Source organism: Haemorhous mexicanus, chromosome 4, assembly GCF_027477595.1.
Source record: "Haemorhous mexicanus isolate bHaeMex1 chromosome 4, bHaeMex1.pri, whole genome shotgun sequence".
NCBI classification, from domain to species: domain Eukaryota; kingdom Metazoa; phylum Chordata; class Aves; order Passeriformes; family Fringillidae; genus Haemorhous; species Haemorhous mexicanus.
In genome coordinates this window covers 65,617,638-65,636,619 of record NC_082344.1, presented here as the reverse complement: position 1 = coordinate 65,636,619, position 18,982 = coordinate 65,617,638, and the positions used below count along the sequence as shown (strand labels likewise).

General features: G+C 38.7%; 1 protein-coding gene across 4 annotated transcripts in view; it reads left to right on the top strand.

Moving 5' to 3' along the window:
• The window catches only part of PPP2R2C (protein phosphatase 2 regulatory subunit Bgamma), a 136,469-nt gene that overhangs the window by 72,940 nt on the left and 44,547 nt on the right, over nt 1-18,982 (top strand). For 3 of the 4 annotated variants that reach the window (XM_059845206.1, XM_059845207.1, XM_059845208.1), the window contains exons 2-5: nt 8,733-8,830; nt 9,423-9,588; nt 13,816-13,928; nt 16,156-16,333. In XM_059845206.1, coding sequence (XP_059701189.1) covers nt 8,733-8,830; nt 9,423-9,588; nt 13,816-13,928; nt 16,156-16,333 — 555 coding nt within the window. Of the gene's footprint in view, nt 1-8,732; nt 8,831-9,422; nt 9,589-13,538; nt 13,724-13,815; nt 13,929-16,155; nt 16,334-18,982 lie in introns of those variants that run through there. The other variant, XM_059845209.1, reaches the window with a different exon arrangement.

Genomic DNA, 18,982 nt, shown 5'->3' with positions numbered 1-18,982 from the left:
GCCCAGAAAGTGCTTTGAACATGAGAACTGCTGTGACAGAATTACTGAGAGCTTTGCTTCTGGAATTTAATTGCTTAGTTAAAGGGGGGTGAAAGAAAAGTTAGAACCAGCTGGCAGTGAAATTCTATTGAAGTTTTAATGTAATATATGGATTTAACATTCATATAGAATCTGGGTATTGAGAATCGTATTTTAAATTTTGGATCATTTCTCATTAGTCTTTGAGAAATTTGAAATTAATTATTCTCCTTTAAAATTCTAAATATGGGTGGGATTTTTTCTCTTTGTTTTAGAATAGGCTTTTAACAAAACTTGATATTTTCTTGTTGTAGATCATTGCAATTATTATGCACGAGCATAATCACTTCCGACAATAAAAGCAGAATTAGTGAATATTAATAATTTGTGTGCTTTCCAATTTTGGCTTCTATTTGCTCTGAGATGAAGGGCGAGGTTCAAGGTCTTTCTGTGCTCTCCATAAAGCCTGGTTGCCTAGCATTTTTAACACTTGGCAGCACCATTTCTAATCTGTCTGGAGCTGGCAGCCAGGCTGTGCAGCTCCTCGGTGGGAAGTAACATGGAGCTGAGCAGCAGCTCCCAGCTCAGGCAGGCTTCCTTCTGTGGCTACCAGTTTAAACCTCTCTCTGGAAATTGTAAATGCACGATGTGATGCCCATGGCAATTTTTTCTCTTTTGTCCTTCAGTGTGGGTTGGTAAGAGGAGTGGACTGGCACATTTTCTAAATATGTGCATGTTTATCAAGCAGTGTTTCCAGCCTGTTACTGAGTCCTTTGCTTAGATGAGGGTGTCTCATCTGTCAGCAAAGAAAGAAAGATCTGGCTTCAATTTTGTTTTTCCCTTTTTTTTTTTACCTCTCCCCCCTGCCCCTCCCCAAAATCTCAGAAGAGTAAATGACTAGCATGTGTTACACAATGTAAGCTGTGAAGAAGATTTGAGGGAATGTGAAATTTAGAAGCTTTCTGTGCATATCTTCATGCTAAAATAGATACTGATCTGCCGTGTTTTCTTAGTTTTAAGTGTTGCTTGTAAGAATAGATACAAGCAGAGTTACCAAATGGCTTCGATTTACTGAGAGCAAAAGGCTTTGTAGCCTTTTTATTTTGGTCTTGTTCAGGCTGTACAGGATGGAGGGATTGCTGTTCCCCTCTTTGGCATTCCCAGGGGCTGGAGCAGCCCCTGCATTGCCTGTTGGTGCTCAGGGAGGGCTGCAGGCTCACAGCAGCTGGGGTTCTGCAGGGGTGCAGTGCCTGCCACTGCTGGGGGCCCTAAACAGGCATTAAGAGGAATCCTGGGAAGCTTTTTATCAGTCTACTGCATGTTTCAGATTAAGAAGGCACAAAGCAGTGCACCTGGTGACTTCAGCAAGGATAATATTAATAATGTTAAAGGATAATATTAATAATGTTAATTAGCCATTCTGCCTTTGCAGCCTTGCTGGTCTAAGCAGGTCACCTTGAAGGTGAAGACACTGAAGAGCATGAAAGCTGTAGCCAAATTTTTGAGAAATGTGTCCTAATTTTCAGCTACGCTACATCTGACAAATGTTCCTTGACATTATTTACTACTTAAGTGGTGGGAAACTTTGCCTTTACCTCAGTGGGAAGAAGGTCAAGTCTCTTGGGCCTCTTTTCCTGGAGACCTTGTACTCTGCAGGCAGGAGATGGGTGCCAGAACCTCTCAAGCTTTGAGCTTTTGAATGGGGAATATGTGGGAGGGTCAGTTTATGAAACACTGAATCTCAGTGACTTGTGTTCAGTATAAAGTGTTAGCCTAGAACACTGTACCCAGATAATCTATTTTACATATTTGTCCTGTAAGCAGTTCTTTTCTACATTGACTGTGCTCTAATAGTTGATTTTTCTAATTTGAGAAATACAGCTAGAAATTAGCATGTGATTAAAAAGCTGTTGAAAAAATTTTCTAGGCTCTTGAAATAAACACATACAAAAATAGTGGAGGAAAAACCCAACTCCATTAAATCTCCAGGCTAGAAAGAATAAATCACAGTGGTCCTAAGTACTCATAGAGGGCTAAAGACTTTGGGTTTGGTTTCTTTAGATTCTGTTTCAAGTGAATTTTCTCTTTGAGAGAGCATTGAACATATACTCAGATGTTCTGCATGGGAAGGTGTTTTCCTTGGTCCCTGAGGATAGGTATTCATGGACTTGTGAAACTCAGCAGTCTCATACTGGTCTCATGGTCAACCAAGCCTGATGCAGGCCAACAGGGTGTGTATGTGTAGCATTTCTAAAATCCAAAAGTTGGATACTAAAGATGAAGAAAAGGGGAAGATTAGCACAATGCTTTCCAGGATTTGAAGTAAGAAAAATTTGTTGCTTCCATTCTTTGGGGTTTTTTAACTTTTATTTACCATCATACCTAGCTGAAGTGCTCCTGTTTCAAGGAGCCTTTCAAGACCTGGTCAGCATTCAACTGTGTGGGTTTGGATTTCATGTCAGGAAGAGGTTGTACTCAGGAAAAAAGGTGATATTTAGCCTGATAAACCTTGTTCTTGCATGACAAGATTAAATAGAGCTGTTTGGTTTTTGCCTTTGATATATGTCCTGTGTTAGCAAAGAAGCTAGGCAAGGTGGCAGCTAACAAAACCACCTGAAGTGTAGTGGACACCCATCTCTGGATTTCATTTGAATTGATCATCTTGTTTCAGTGATCCCTCAAGGTTTTCCACTGTTAGCAGCATCTGTGTTCAAAGTTTGCCTTGGCCAAACCCAGCTTCCTGTTGTGTTTTGCCTTGTCCCCACATCTGACATGGTGCAAACATTTGCCATTTTCCAGCACAAACTTGTCAGACTTTAAAGCCATAATATATGAGGAAAAAAGCAAAATTAAAGATTTGCCAGGATGACAAATAATCCTAGGGGTGAAGGGGCAGATAGATCCTTCTTTTCAAACTACTTCTTCTCTGTTGTAGCATTTCCTTGTTCTCTTTCATGCTTCCTTAAGCTCTCACATGTCCATGTAGTTTCTCAAGAGTGCTCTTTTGCATCCTTCGTTATAGTTGATTTTACTTTTTTAATATTTGCATGCTTTTTTAACATTTGCATGCTCTCTCCTTCTCTTGCCATCTCATGAATCCTTGTGCTCTCCTTTTTCTTATTTTCCTCACATGGCCACCCAGTTTGTGCACATTACCTCGTTGTTTTGGTGCCTTGGAGAGGTGATCAGACAGTTTGTGTGTAGGTCAAGGAACCTGTGTCTGGGTGATGTGGTTTAGGGGTTACAATGGTAGTGCTGGGTTGATGGTTAGACTTGATGAAGGTCTCTTCCAGCCCTGATGCTTGTGGTTCTATGATCTGTGTCTTGTCTGCCCAAGAGTGGAGTTGGATTTCTGGTGTGTTGGTTATGGGTGTTAAGTGTCTGACCCAGCCAAGGTGGATGGTGGGATGTGGGAGAGTTTGCATTGTGCTTGCTTGAAATTTGATGATGCTTTTAAGGTCCTACAATCCCTGGATCCAAGATAGTGAATAATGCTACTGTGGCCCAAAGTGAATGCACGTTACAGAGACTGCTACTTCAAGGAGGAAATTTTTCAGTTGTCAAGGATTTCTCTGCCAGCTATTTCATAAAAGAAGGCCTTCTTACATTTGAGGTTTTGCATACTTTAGCTGTTTGAGGAAACTTTTGAAACTTCAGCTTTTAAAAAGGTAGCAGGCTTTTTCTTTTCATTTATTTTTTTTCTTTCCCTACTTTTTTTTTCTTAGTCTAGACTAAATTCTGACAGCACAGCTCTTTGTCTTGGCTGTCCCTTCATTCGAGATACTGCAATACTGCTCCTCTTTTATTTGCCATTTGTCCTTTTGTTTTATGTTTCTCTTTGTTGCAAGCTTCTTTGTTGTTTCTTCCAGATTATTCTCCTCAGGGACTTCTGTATCAGTATGACTGAACATTGCTTGCAGCCATGCCAGATTGTGCTGTGATCTTATTGGATTTCACAAACCAAGGTTAGGCCAGGTCAGAACTTGGTTGAAATAACGTAGACTACAAGATTGCCTGCTAGCCACTGGGAGCACACACAACAAAAACCTGGCCCAGATGTTGATTCAGTCAGCTCAGGCTGGCCATGCTGACTGTTCCAGGTGTGACTCTAATGCCAAGTTCTGACCTGCTCTGACTGGTAGGATTTCACAGCTTTTTTAATTAGAGAAGAGTACTGTTGTTAATTCCAGTGTTCTGGCCCATTCCAAATCCTTTAATTCTCTACTTGGATTACACTGGAATTCAGTTGAAGATTATATTCTCTGATCTTCTCTTCCCTGTACTGTTGCATGATGATTGCCCTCAGAACTTGCTGTGCTGTTCAAAAAGCTGCATTTGTGTGCTGGATGAAATAATTACAAAATTTTTTTTGCTTTGCTGATCTCCTGAAGACAAAAAGACAAAAAAAAAAAAAAAAAAAGAAAACCCACGGTCTTCAGATTAAAGGTTCCAGAAAGGTAGAAATTTTTAGTAAAAATAACAAATTAAAATTACAGTCGAACTTTTCTTAGGGTTGCTTGAAGTTCCTGACCCAAAGACTGTATGAGGATGATGAGGATGTGTAAATATGTTCAGAGTTAGCTTCACTGAGTGCATATTAGGTGGAAAATCCCATGCTGTTACACTTGAGTGCCCCAAAATGGTAGGAAGATTGAATATATAGGTAAGGCTTTTCTAATTTATTGTAGAGGTATTTGGACCTGTTGGTGTTCTGTATGGTTTTTAATAGCTTATGCCTTTAAATAAAGCTGTGAAAGGCTAGAAGGTGAACACAGAAAAGTATGAAATGGTGTGAAATAAAGGCCAAAATTAACCTGAGATACATGTACCACCCTTGTTTCATCCCTGCACTCAGCCTGAGGGAGGGCTGCTGGAGGGTTCATTTGCCTGCATCCGTGCTGGAACAATATTCATGAACTTGTGGAAAGAACAGTATAACCAGCTAGATTTACCTTGATGTGCCCAGGTGTACAGTGATGGACTCGGATCTATCACAAAACCTGAATTTATCTAGCTAGGCAGCAGCCATTAACAGCACAGTCATTAAGAACACTTAGGGAGTGTAAATTGTGAATCTGCAGAGGAATTAGTGAGCTATGAAAGGGCAGGGGTGGCTAGGAGTCAGTAAATGAAATTCTTCACAGGATGGATCAGGAAAAGCTTCTTGTCAGTTTAAGCTGTAAAGTAGTGTGATATCTTTCTGTGTAATGTGGTATCTTTCTGTGAATATTACAAATAAGTTTTGGGATTCAAGTCTGTAATGTATTTTGCATACTGGGACAATTTGCTGTGGCTGGATGTGGACCAGATAACCAGGTGTTTATGCCCCTGGAGTATTTTCATCTTTTGAAAGTTTTGGGTCTGCTTTTCTCAGTCAGCACCTGTATATTGAGGGAAAATATTGAATATCTTGACTTTTAAATCCAAGTTTATATACATTTCTGCATAGACAAAATGGAAATTTTAAAATTGGAGTAGGAAGATTAATGTTCTATGAAAGATGGAATTTACAGTTTGATTGTAAGTGTTTGGCATTGAGGTTACCCATAATTATTCTTAATAGGTAAATTATCTCTGTCTCTGATAATCCTAATTATCAGTGCAAAGCTTGGCACTGCCAGCAGAGATATGGAAGGTGTAGTGTAGGAGAAGGCTGGAAGGAGTCTTTCATCTCTGCCATCCCTTGCCAAGGGCTTACTGTACATGCAAATTCATCAGCTTTTCTATTGTGGTGCATTTACATACCCTGGAGAGGCTGAAATCTGGGAATTAATTGCTCTGTGTGCTCAGGGGGCCACTTTGCAGTGGGAGAATCTGCAGGATTGGGACAGTAGTGGCTGATGCTGCTACAGCATTAATAAATACTTGGGGGAATGTCCTGCAGAAGAGTAAGAAGAGCTTTGTTGATTGATTCTGTCCTTACCTCCTCTGTTTTAGGAAGAGTCAGCCTGGCAAACCCTTTGTAAGAAAACAGCATGACTGATGTTCACCTGCTGAACAGATGTGCTGGATGTGTTTGGGGGGTGCTGGGGTGGTGGTGTCTGTGCAGGGGACAGATAGCTGTTGTTTTCAGCTGTTATTTACAGGATCAATAAAACTGATTTTCCAATTCAAGGATATTTTTTACCAACAAGCTACATAGCCTATAAGGTCATAATATTTCATCTGCTCTTTTTCAGAATGAGTTAATTTAAAAATGATAGGTAGTTTCCAGCTCAGGATTAGTTTTTCTAGTAGAAAGGAGAGGCGTATCTGGAAGGTGCACCTTGGGAGGGAGTGAGAATTTTGCCTCAGAACAAAATTGTTGCACACTGCCCACAGTCCTTTTCTTTGAACAATAATAATTTTCCTGTGCATGATATTTTAATGACAAATGCAATATAATAAGAAAATGCAGAGCTGTTTTATTACAATCCTGGTTCAGTTATTATGTGCAAATACTGCTGTGGACTTTACTGGGCAGTGACAGATGCCCTCTGTAAAGTGCAGTATGTTTTATGACCACTGCCACTGTGGAGAAGAATATTTTGTGATGTTGTGGAATTATCCCAGGCCAATAGCAAGTTTATTCACACATGTATGTCCAAATGCCATTCCTTCCTCTTGCAGTTACTTTATCTTATTCTTTTGTGACCCGTTGAGAAAATCTCCTGTACATGACTCATACATACACACATATTTTAAAACTACATTTCTCCCTCTGCATTTGCCCTTCTTGCCCATTGCAGAGATAAGGCACAGTTTAAAAGGAGTCTCAGTGTGAGGCTTCTGCAGTTGTGCCTGTGTGCCTGGGGTGAGATACAGCTTTGAATGAGTAAAATCATGCAGCTGTCATTTTATGAGCAGGTGACCATACCTACGATCAGTATGAATTCTGCAGGGTAAGGAGAAAATAGCCAAGAAGTGTTCTTCCATTGAAAGCAGTCTGAATGAACTTTACATGCCAGAAAAGTTGATTAGATTTTTAGATTTTAGGAAAAAAACCTTTTTATTATTGACATCAAACTCACCCCAAACTCAAACCCCAGAGCATCATGAAACATGATCAGAGTCTCTGTTCTTTTCCTACACTTTGGTAAGTCTTGGGCTTTTGTAGTTATTATCTATGAAATATGAAGTCTGTGGAAGTCCACATAAAAATAAAATGCCATTACCTTTGAGAAGCTTTGGGTTCAGACCAAAAATACTCTTAAGTCTTCATGTGCCATTTTTCTCAAAGTCTTCACATTCATTTATGGTCCCCTTTCCTCCTTTATATGTTGGAGTAGTAGAGGAAAAAAAATGGAGAAATGTTGGTTTGATTTAGAAGAATTTGATGGTGAAGATTTGTTTAAAAAATGAAAACATATTTTTCTTTACTGTGATTGGAGCAAAGTTTTCCTTTTTTAGATGGTAAATAGTTTATAATGTTTGAGTAAGAATCTGGCTTTTGGGTGGCTGTGTTGCTGATGAGAGCTATTGGCAACAGACACTTTCTAACACCAAACTGCTAGTTTATTAAAAGAAAAATGGGAACAGATGTTTTCAATTCATAAAATCTATCAAGTAAATGGTACATCCACTTGTTATTTCAATTCCTTTGAATTTCTGTGAACTCATTTGGGGCTAGGTTCTCAAAAGAGCTTAGCTCCCTGTCACTTCATTGTTCTCCCTCTAAACTGATGGGTGATGAATGTGTTTGGGAGCTGCAGCTTTTTATGCCTAAAGGGGAGCTCCTAACTATTGACACTTCTAAAATCTGGCCCATGTTTCTGATGAGTGAATACTGATCATTATGGAGGATTCATACAGGCAGTCTCTGAGTAATACCCTGCATTTGCCTGTGATTGTATATATGATGGTTTCTTAATTTACACTTGCACTCGGCATTTTAATTCAAATTATGCTAATAGTGTAGGATTAACTGTGGATTATGATTCTAGCATGTACTGTCATTCAAACAGAAGAACCAGTTCTTTAGCTCCTACAGCCTCTTTCTCCCTCTCATCCTGATGTGTAGTAATTTGTGCTCAAGACTGGCCTCAGGTTTTGATGAGGTTTCTTGTTTAAGCTGATGAAATTGCTTAGGGAAGGCAGTTGTAGAAAATCAGGAAAAGAGAGAATGAGATTATTTTTGTCTTCTGATGACACATTTTTATGTGCTGAAATGATTTTTTGAAAACAGTGATTGGAATGGGCTCCTGCCAGCCCTGCACAGTGAACAGTTCTGGTTTTGCCTTCATTCCTCAGTGGTAGGACAGCCTGCACGTACTTTGCTTTTGCACTTTTGACTCCAATACATATTTGAGAAAACTATTGCTGGGGGGTTATGTTAAAATCACCAGAAAGCTCATAGAATAAATAATACATGAAAGAGAACTGATGTTATATTGGTCCTCGCTAGAGCATGTAGCAGGAGGCCAATTTTGTTCTTTGCCAGTACTGAAAAAAAGCTTTATAGCCACCCAAGATGGCTCTTCTTGAAGCATAACCTCTCCAGAGAGCTTCTCCTCCCCCAGACTGCAGATGTGCTGGAAACACCAATTTGCCTCTTTAATGTTTGCACTTGTTTCATTAGATTGTGATGGCATGCAGCCTGTTTGCATTAGTGAGTTCATCTGTATTCCTTCGAATCCCTCATTTGTTGCATTTCTTGTGGACTTTGTGACATTTCTTAGTGACTTTGTGTTGTAGCAGCAGTCTAAAATCTGCCTTTTTTCTCTTTCTTCCTCCAGCTGATATTATTTCTACAGTTGAGTTCAACCACACTGGGGAACTGCTGGCTACTGGTGACAAGGGGGGCCGAGTTGTTATATTCCAAAGGGAACCTGAGGTATGTGGGTTACCAATGTCCTCCTCAATAGCCTGATAAAACCTGGCTTAATTTTTAACACTTTGTTTAATTGAATTTACTTGTTTATAATCTCAAGATTCAGTAAAACAGTGTCACCTGTTCAGAGAAGTGAAATAGGTTAAGGATTTTTAACTCTTAAGTTTGCTGTCCCAAACAAAAATGCTTCCAAGCTCCAAAATTCTGATCTAAGAAAAAAGAAAGTTATTTTTGTTTTACTTCTGCCTTGTTTAATAGCTTTTTTGTGATGATGGGACCCTATTCTATTTAGAACAATAGCTTCACTTACCTTTATATTCCACTTGTAAATTCCATTAATCTGGAGTATCTTGTGTTGAAGTCTTTCCTGAATAGCTGACATTTCTTCAAAAATTCTAATATTAAGTATTTCAATACTTAGAAGAAGAAATTTCATTCTTGCTGAAACAAATCTGTCAATATCATGTTTTAAATGAGAAATTAAATTAAATTTCCAGTATTTCCAATATTTATAAGGTTGTTTATACACCTTTCCTAAATGATGAAGCTATATTGCTGTCATAAACAACGTTTCTGTTGTTCTTATTCTCCATAGAGTAAAAATGAGCCTTACAATCAGGGGGAGTACAATGTTTACAGCACTTTCCAGAGCCATGAACCTGAATTTGATTATTTGAAGAGTTTGGAGATAGAAGAAAAAATAAACAAGATCAAGTGGTTACCACAGCAAAATGCAGCTCACTCACTTCTATCAACAAATGGTGAGATTGATGGGAGTATGCAGCACACAGCAGTATTTGCAGTATTTGCTCTGTGTGTTTTAGTGCTGTCATATATATTTGCTCATTTTAATCTACTGTTTTAGTAATCTCCTCTTTCAGAGTTTACCAAGACTGTAATACTGCCTCTGATATCTGTTGTTTGTGTATTTTATTCATAGAATCATGAGGTTTTTCCAATTGATTATTCATAGACATTTAAAGAGCTGTCCATTTTTCTATTAATATGCAGTGCTATCCTGAAATAGATCATGTGACAAAGGCATCACCAGCTTGTGTTTCATGGGAAATTTAGAATTTTTTCTGCTGTATTTGTCATAATTTTTATTATTTGTAGGTGCGTAGATGAAGGTTGGTGAGAGGGATTAATTTATTTTTCTTTTCATTCATTATCATCAGAATAGTTTATTTCAGTTTCAAAAATCTTAGGAAGACAAAAGGAATAATACTAGGGTGCTGATACTGACTCATATTTCTGACATGTCTAAAGCCTATTGATGAAAGAAAGCAGTATTATTACCAGGAGGGGATGTTCAGATATGAAATAAGGGAAAAAACCTGAATGTAACCTAACATGAATAGGTGTCATTTAGGAAGCATTTAGACACCCACAACTTTATTAGTGCAGATGATGCATGACACAAAGTACCACAAAAATGATTTTAAATTTTAGATCTGATGGTAATATTTTTTTGTTCTAGAAGTTTGAGTGTAATTCAGAGTTGCTGAAAAGAAATAGGGAAATCTCACCTTTGGGAACTGACACAATATAAAGTGATTGCTTTGCATTAAAATATATAGCATTAAATAATGTTTACATTAATTCAAAGTAGATGATAATTTTTTAGTATTTTTTTAGTTTGTTTTACCTAAAGTTGCATTTGACTTTTTGGGGTCACTGTTACTCATTTGAAATGAAACATACCTGTTATAGAGAGGTGATTTGTGCTAATTTAATGGTTAGTCATCTTATGAAGTTTATTTCTACTCTTCTCCCTTGGTTAAAATATCCCTCACCCCTTCAGATAACTAAGAAGGGCTTCTTCTGAGCTTGTGATACAAAAGCAAATTGTTGAAAGCAAACTTCTCCCTTTTAATTTTAAAGTTTTTTGTAGAAGCAGAGAGGAATACAGCCGGATCCTCAGATTTTCAGCTTTTGCAGTTACAGATAACAGATTACTACATGAGTTTTCTGGTTTGTACTGTCTGTGAGAGGGGAGAAAGGAAGAAATAATCAGTCCTAGTGCTGCTGTGGTTACTCCAGTTTCCACCAACAGTGAGCAAGCCTAGGACCTGGAAAAATACTTTGGCCTCTGCTTGTCCCCCTTAGTTTTGGAGCATCTCAGCAGACCCCTTCGTGGTGAGGAGAACAGAAATGGTTGCACTGCCACAAGCTTTGGATTTTGGCTTTGAATTGCAAAACATTTGCATGTGCCAAGGAGGATTCCTAGCTTCCTGGCACAGCAGGGCTGAAGTCTCAAGATTCACCTCCTGGCATATTCTTAAAGATGGTTTTAGCTTCAGGGTACAGACAGCCCACATTGAATTATTCACTGTCTCACAGATTAGCTGGGAGAGGCCTTTGACAATATGTATCAATTCCATGCCTATAAAAAGGGATAATAATATGTTTCCTAACTTGAAAGCCCTACCTGTCACACATGCTCATATTGGACAGATTGTAGAAATATCTTAAATACTGGTTTTTGTTTACTAAATTCCAAGCCTGCTATTTTCATGCAATTTTTGATATTTTGCTCTCTGACAATTGAGGATCTAATGCATGGATTTTGCAGAAACATGAGAAATGTGAAGCAGCATCCTTTCCATGTGCTCAGGTGGACAGTGCCCACGGAATGTGCTGGAAGGAGCATCCTGCTGTTCAGGAGCATGAGGGGAGAGTCAGTCTAGCTCTAACCCTCAGCAAATGAGACTTGGCAGGTCTGCACCTGCCCAAATCTGTTTCTTTCATTCTGAGGAGGACTTTTGTCTGATGCTGTTTCTGCACAGGTCACCTCTCTCAGAGTCAATCTTGGTTCCTTTCCAGTTCATGTTATCAGCTAAGCTTTGACTGTGGCATCTTAATGGAGACAGAAGGAAATCACCAGGGCTTTCAAATCCCACTGTGGATTTACAGTGCTTGCAGTTAGCAAAATTGTAGTTTTCACTGTAAAATGAACTGATTTTGTAGTACAATAATAACAGCTTATTATGATTCATTGGTATCTTCTGTACCAGAACATATTTGGGCCACTTTCAGTGTGAGCTGCATGAGATAGATCAGAATTTATACAGATTATTTCATCTGTGGATTTCAGGCTGCTTACCAGACATTAATTAATTTTAACTTGACAAGACCCTTGAGACTGTATGCTTAACCTCACAGAGATGTTTCTGTTTTTTTCTATATTTTGCAAAACATAAGTATACTTAAAACTTCTAAGGAGTATTTAAATTCCAGAGGTAGATAAAGGAGAAGAAACCCAATACATTATAACCTTACCTGCTAATAAAACAGTTTTCACTCAGGAAAGAGGTAGATTTATTAATTGCAATCAAATCTAACAATGGAAAATTGGCTTTGTTTTTTCTTATAATTGGTTTTACAATTGCTGTATTTATAAGTTTTTTCTTATAATTTGTTTTACAATTGCTGTATTTATAAGTTTTTTACTAGATCAACAGGAATGCACTATTTACAAGCAATAAAATATCCAAGGGCATGGCCTGACCTATGTATATTTTAATAATTAATTACATGATATACAATACAAATGAAATTTATTGAATATTTAAAAGGAGCTTTTTAGTTGCAGTTTGAACTAACCTCTTGTTCTGTAGATTGAATGTAATTGTATTGTGATTTATTTTTTGCTTGCATATTAGCATATCAATATCATTAAGAGATACATAATAGCAAAAAATGAGTAATGGAGAAATTGATTTTGAAACAAAAAAAGTTCAAAGTTAAAAGTTGCTACAGAAATGTAAATCAATTCATGTTTTTCTTATATCCTGTCTTTAAAGTGGTTTGTTCAAGCATTTGAAAGTAGTATTTGGATCAACCACACTGGGGAAATTATTATGCTCTGCTGTGTACTTGGGGAGAGAAAGGTAAAGGAAGAAAGATGAAATCAGAATGAAATCAGAAACAATGCAGGAACTGAGGTTAATAAATCTGTGCTGGCAGCTGAAGGGCAGAAGCTTTGGAAAGACTTTGGCTGCTGCACAAGCAGATGAGTGAAACAACCATTAGAATCTCAGGGACAGATATTTTGCAGAAGAGTTGGCATTGGTTTTTGAGTCTGAGAAGCCTTGGGGTTGGCAGGTTAGGAGCACAACCACAGTGGGAGTGGACAATCAGCATTATGAAATCTGGCACTTCAACTTGTACAAAAAAACCCCAAAGACAAATGCAATTTGAAATGTTTAAAAAATGTTTGTTGATTTCAGAGGCTCTTTGCTAACTGAGAGACATCATTACTCTCTTACCATGTGCTTCACCCATCATGAGAAAGGAAGAGTCTATTATTCCATTAAGAATAGTACATTTCTCTCCTTACTTCTCTCTCTTGCCATCACAACACATTTCTCTTAGTTTGGTTGGGTTTTTTTTATTTTTCCTCTGTTATTTCTCAGCTGCTCTCCATTAGTGGGGAGAAATGCCTCATTTTTTACACAGCCTTTCATTTACAGGAGCTCCTGAAGTTACACCAATGCACCACTGCCCATTCCCACAGTGGGCCAGGAAGGGGTCGTTGGTCTGGCTGTGTGCTCCATGCTGTTCTTGTGCTGTTTATAAGTAACCTAGCAAACTGGCATTAATGCCAAAGTGGTTTTAATATAGAGATTATTTCCTTGCCAAGTCACATTGATAGACTGAGCTTCAGCAGTGAGCATTGAGTAGTTTGGGTTTGTTCCACCTGCAATCTGCCAGGCTGGATTCATGAGCAGCATGTGTTCTACATGCTCCACAGTCTGTCAGCTGCCAGGAGCCCCTGACTCAAGTGAAGACCTGGGATGTGCTTTAGGAGTACTTTGTCTGTGGGCAGCATTTTCTGGATGTGCAGAATGAAGTGACCCAGACTATTTCAGTGCAGGACTTGTCTAAACCAAGGTGTAAAATCTTCTTTAAGGAATATATTGTGAAAGGTGAGTAACTGCACTCAGAATTCCTATGCTGACAGTTCCTTGTCTTTTCTTTTAAAGATAAAACAATCAAATTGTGGAAAATTACTGAAAGAGATAAGAGACCGGAGGGGTACAACTTAAAAGATGAAGAAGGAAAGCTTAAAGATCTTTCTACAGTAACATCACTGCAGGTAAGCTTCTGTCCATGTCCAAAATTCAGCTGTTTCTGTATGAAAAAGGTAGTGCTAAGTCAGTAAAATATTTAAATATGTACCTAATGCTAAGTATTTATATGATAATTCTAACTAAAGCTTTAGCTGACTGCTAACTGTATTGAATCTGCCACATATTTACAAGTGACAAATGCTTTAAGAGATACTGACCAAAATAAGTATTTTTAAGAGTTCATGTTGGTTTTATTTTTCCTGATAAAATTCCCTTACTGTGACTTAATGTGCTTTCATAAAAGGTTCTTTAACCTCTTGTGCTGGATTCATTTTACTTGTAATTAATTCTGAACTGGGTTCTTGCAAAATTCAGAGCAACTGGGTTAAAGACAGCACACCAAATTTCAGTTTAATCATTTTTTTAGTTTTATAAAAGAATCATTTTAAGAGTGGTATTTGCAGTAGTCTGTGCTCTGGTAAACCTGAGATTCTGCATTGCTGAAAAGGTGCAATCGTGGAACTCATATAAGCATGTGTGATCATAGAATTATTCAGTTTGGAAAAGACTGTTGAGATCAAGTCCAACCATGAACCCAGCCATACTCAATAAACCATGTCCCCAGGTGCCACTTTTACACATCTTTTAAATACCTCCAGGTATGCTGACCCAACCACTTCCCTGGGCAGCCCCTTCCAGTGCTTGACAAAAATTTCAGTGAATAAATCTTTCCTAATATCATTATAATATAAAAACCAATATAATTCAATTATACTATAATACCTTCCCAGTACAACTTAAAGCCATTTCACTTGTTTCTTGGAGAGAAGACCCATCATCCACATGTTAACGTAGATTTTAGCTCTCAGACTTTTTTGGCTGAATTCACTCCAGGTGTTTTGGCAAAGGAAGTGGCTAAAGGTTAGAGCTGGAAGGCTGTGTTGCATAAACACTAGTATGTCTTTATTATTGAAAATTAAACAACCCAACAAGTCTTTTGGGAAAAAAAAAAAGCTTCCAAAATGTAAATATAACTACATTAATGGAATATTTATCTATTCTCTACGATTAGGCAAACAAAACTATTCCAGATTGCTTACAGTCTTAGAATTCTCTGAGAACTCAGCATCCTTTTGAGGGGAAGAGGAGGGGTAGGGCCTGATCTCTTCTCTGTGGTGACCAGTGACAGGACCCCAGGGAATTGCCTGAAGTTGTGTCAGGAGAGGTTTAGGTTGGATATTAGAAAAAGGTTGTTCACCCAGAGGGTGGTTGGGCACTGGAACAGGCTCCCCAGGAGAGTGATCACAGCACCAAGCCTGGCAGAGCCTGCTCTCAGGCACATGGTGTGGTTCTTGGGGATGGTACTGTTCAGGGAGTTGAACTCTGTGATTCTTGTGGGTCTCTTCCAACTTGACATATTCTGTGATTCTGGAATTCAAAGGCTGAGTTTTGTTCTGTTCCTTTAGTAGAAAGTGAAACTCAAGTGTTTCAAACTCAAACTCTGTGTTCCTCTTTTAGACTGCCTTGTGGGTTGATGTATGATTGTTTCTGATGCATGTTCAACAACATGGAATAGTCCCAGTCATGGACCACAGCTTTACAATGTTTAATGATTTATTGATAGGGAATAAATTGAGTGACTACTTACTGAGGCATGACTTTGAAGTGACACAGAGGGGAGTAATGAGGGCACATTGACAAGTGATGATCTGTGATATTGGCTTTTCAGGGGTACATGTGTATGTACAGTATGTCATGTTGCCTTTGTTTTGCAAGCCTTTATTTATTGTTTCTCTGAGATTACAGCCTTTTCACTGCATGGGTTTTTGGAAAGAGAAACATCAAGTAGCAAAATAAATAGAGTTAAGTGATTCACAACTAGGGGCAAGCCCTTTAGCAAAAGCAAAATATGAGTGCTTCACTGCTTGCCAGAGGCTCCTGCAGCTGTGGGACAGCAGCTCGTGCAGTGGGGCTGACCTGTTCTGTGGCAGCTGACTGTCCCTCCCTTCCCACAGTGCAGGCTTTCCATCGCTCTGCCTGCCTCTCTGATCTCTCCCTTCTTCCTTGGCAAGGAAGGCCTTGCCCAGCAGTTAATCCATGGGGAAGTTCAGCTTCTGTACACTGTCAAAAAATCTTATAATATTGTAGTCTTTGAATGCTTTCTCTCTATTGGAATTCTCATCATCCTAGCAAAAAAATAGTATTTCAAGTCTTACTCACTGTCTGGTTTGTATTTTGTGGTTTTTTTGGCAGGTGCCTGTATTGAAACCCATGGATTTGATGGTAGAAGTCACTCCCAGGAGAATCTTTGCTAATGGTCACACCTATCATGTCAACTCAATATCCGTCAACAGTGACTGTGAGACGTACATGTCAGCGGATGATCTCAGGATTAACCTCTGGCATTTAGCTATCACAGACAGGAGCTTCAGTATCCTTCATTCTGATTCCTTGCTCAGTGCTCATGTTATTAGTGGCCTTAAGAGGACTATTTTAAAATATTTTTCTGCAGGTTTTAAAATATACCTTTGCTTACCAGAATCCCTGCAGTATTTGTAAGAGAAAATGCTGAGATATTGTAAGAGACAGCTAAGAGATTGAAAAAATCTGGGAATTTTATGTAAAAAATAATGGTGTTGGTCAAAGACATTTAAATAAGAAACAAATGCCAGGTGAATGGTAGCTATCTACCTGACTAGAATACTCTGTACTGTCATATCCTGAATCATTTCATGCTGAGATACTGCTCCTTGTTTTGCTGCAAGGTCAGTCCTTATCCTGTCCCTGCCTGCCATTCTCCATCATCCTGCTTCCCACAGCCCTAATGTCCAAGATGCACAGTTTGGGGGTGAGGTTCAGCTGCTTTGTGTGAGTTGTGTCTGTGATTAATGCAGGCATTGATGTTTCAAGTGCTGGTGTTATCCTGAAAGCTCCACTGGGGAGTCATTCTGGCCATCTGTGAGGCTGCCCCTTGCACTACAACAGGGTGTCTTGGAGGGGGAGCAAAAAGAGAATTTAGCCAAGAAAAGTTATTCTCTGTGTTTTTCAGAACATAAATAGACTGGTAAGAAGAGAAGTAGGTTATGGGGCCAGGTCAGAAGTTGTATTCCTTTGGCAATTTCTTTTTGAGTGTATCAAAAGGAGCTAGAAGAATGTGTCTCTGTGGGTTTATAGGAGGGACTATTAGATGTCAAAGTAAAGTTGTCCTGTTGGGGTAGATCTCCTCAGAGAAGGCACCAATGTAATGGGGTGTTCTCCCTGTCTCTGGTGATTGTATTTCTTCCTTTGTAGGCCGGGTTATCTTTGAAATTTAACCCATACTTTGCTAATGTCACAGGAAACAATGATCTTAAATCAAACAGCATTTAATGTCCTTAAAGAATTACCTTTGCAGGGTCAAGTGACAGGTGCCCTTACCCTGGGGATTGTATATCTGAATATCTCCTCAGTTTGTTTCAAACTCGTAATGTTTTTCTGTCCTTTACCTGTGTAGATTAAGCAAGCTTAATAGGTTCTCTCTTGGTGAGGTTTTGAGTTTTAGGATAGGAAATTTTTCCTGTGTCTGAGACAGGAGCTTTGGGATACTTGGATTTCTGTCTTGGATTGGGATACAGATCTTGCTGCTTCTTTTGCACTTGAATGAAAATCTGTGAGGACTGTGATGAGGGAGTTCAAGCAGTGACAGGAGATAACACAGGGTAATGGCATAATCATTTCTAGGGGCAAAATGTTCCTGCTGAGGTGCCCATGGTGGCAGCAGGTTGGCTTTTGTGGCTGAATGCCTGTGTGTGTTCAGGAGAGTGGGCTGAGTTAAAGAGGCTGCACCCACTGCTGTTTCAGACAATGTAAGCTGTACCTGTCTGTACTCAGTTGTCAAAATCAGGTCATCAGGCCGATTACTTTTACCTAATTCTTTGATCAACAGAAATTTTGACATGGGTATTCCAAGAGAAGGTGAGATACAGAATATTGCTCATATTGGGGAATTAACTGTGAGGCCATGATAACTGAAAAAAGGGGATGAGTAAGTTAAACTTGCATCAGTCTCCTGACGGGGATCTTTCTGTCCATACAGAGCCCTGTACATCTTGTAAAATTGCAGGGATGTGTTTTTCCCTGGATAACATTGGCCCCTGAAACTGAATTTCTGTCCTACAGAAAAACAACTTATATAAAAATCTCCTGGAAGTGGATGAGCTTCGGGTAAAATCAGTGGGTGTGCCAGTTACAATTAAGACTAGACATATTAAGGTGGAAAAATTCTGCCAAACAGTCTAAATTATAAATGAATGTTGCTGGGCTTGGTGCCTTCTGTAATTCATTTACAGGGATAGGCAGGAGGAGGCTGAGGCTGTTTTAAAAATGCTTGTTTCACATCTTTTTACTGAATGCAAATGGGAAATGAAGCATCTTGCTGTTTTACATTCAAGGCTTGATTCCTTGAAATGCATGTTTAAAACAATAAATAGAAAACATTTTAGTTTGAAGTGGATTTTGTTAATAAGGGATCTGGCAGGGATGAGTATTTGTCTTTCAATTTTCCCTCAGAGGCAGCCCTGCTACATATAATGGCCTACAATCTGTTTACCCAAGAGGCTGGTTGTGACAATGACACAAACATCAAATACAGGGGTAGAGTTTCTGGACATTCAAATCATGTCTGAACATCTTTACAAGCTGCATGAGAAATACTGGAGAAAGACTGAATCAGCAGCAGTGTGTTTAGGTATTTTACAAGTAAAATACTTTGCCCTGTGGAATTTTTGAGAACAGTTTGGATATAACCATCATTTTAGCAGTTTTACAAATCACTGATTTTTCATTTCTTTGAAAATACAGAATAATGGAGATCTTAAAGTAATTCTCTTTCTGTAGTCTTTGAGAAAATATTTTAAATCAGCTTTGCAGAATTTGACCAGAATATTTACCTTAGGTAAAACCTTAGACAGATAAAATACAACTAGTGCTTTTCTGGTTTGCTTTTGTATTAGTGTAAGCACGAACTGGGGTGAAAAGCAGACAAGTGAGTTTATGCTATGCCTATGTAAATTTAATGAGGAGTATGCAAGAGTTCTGTACA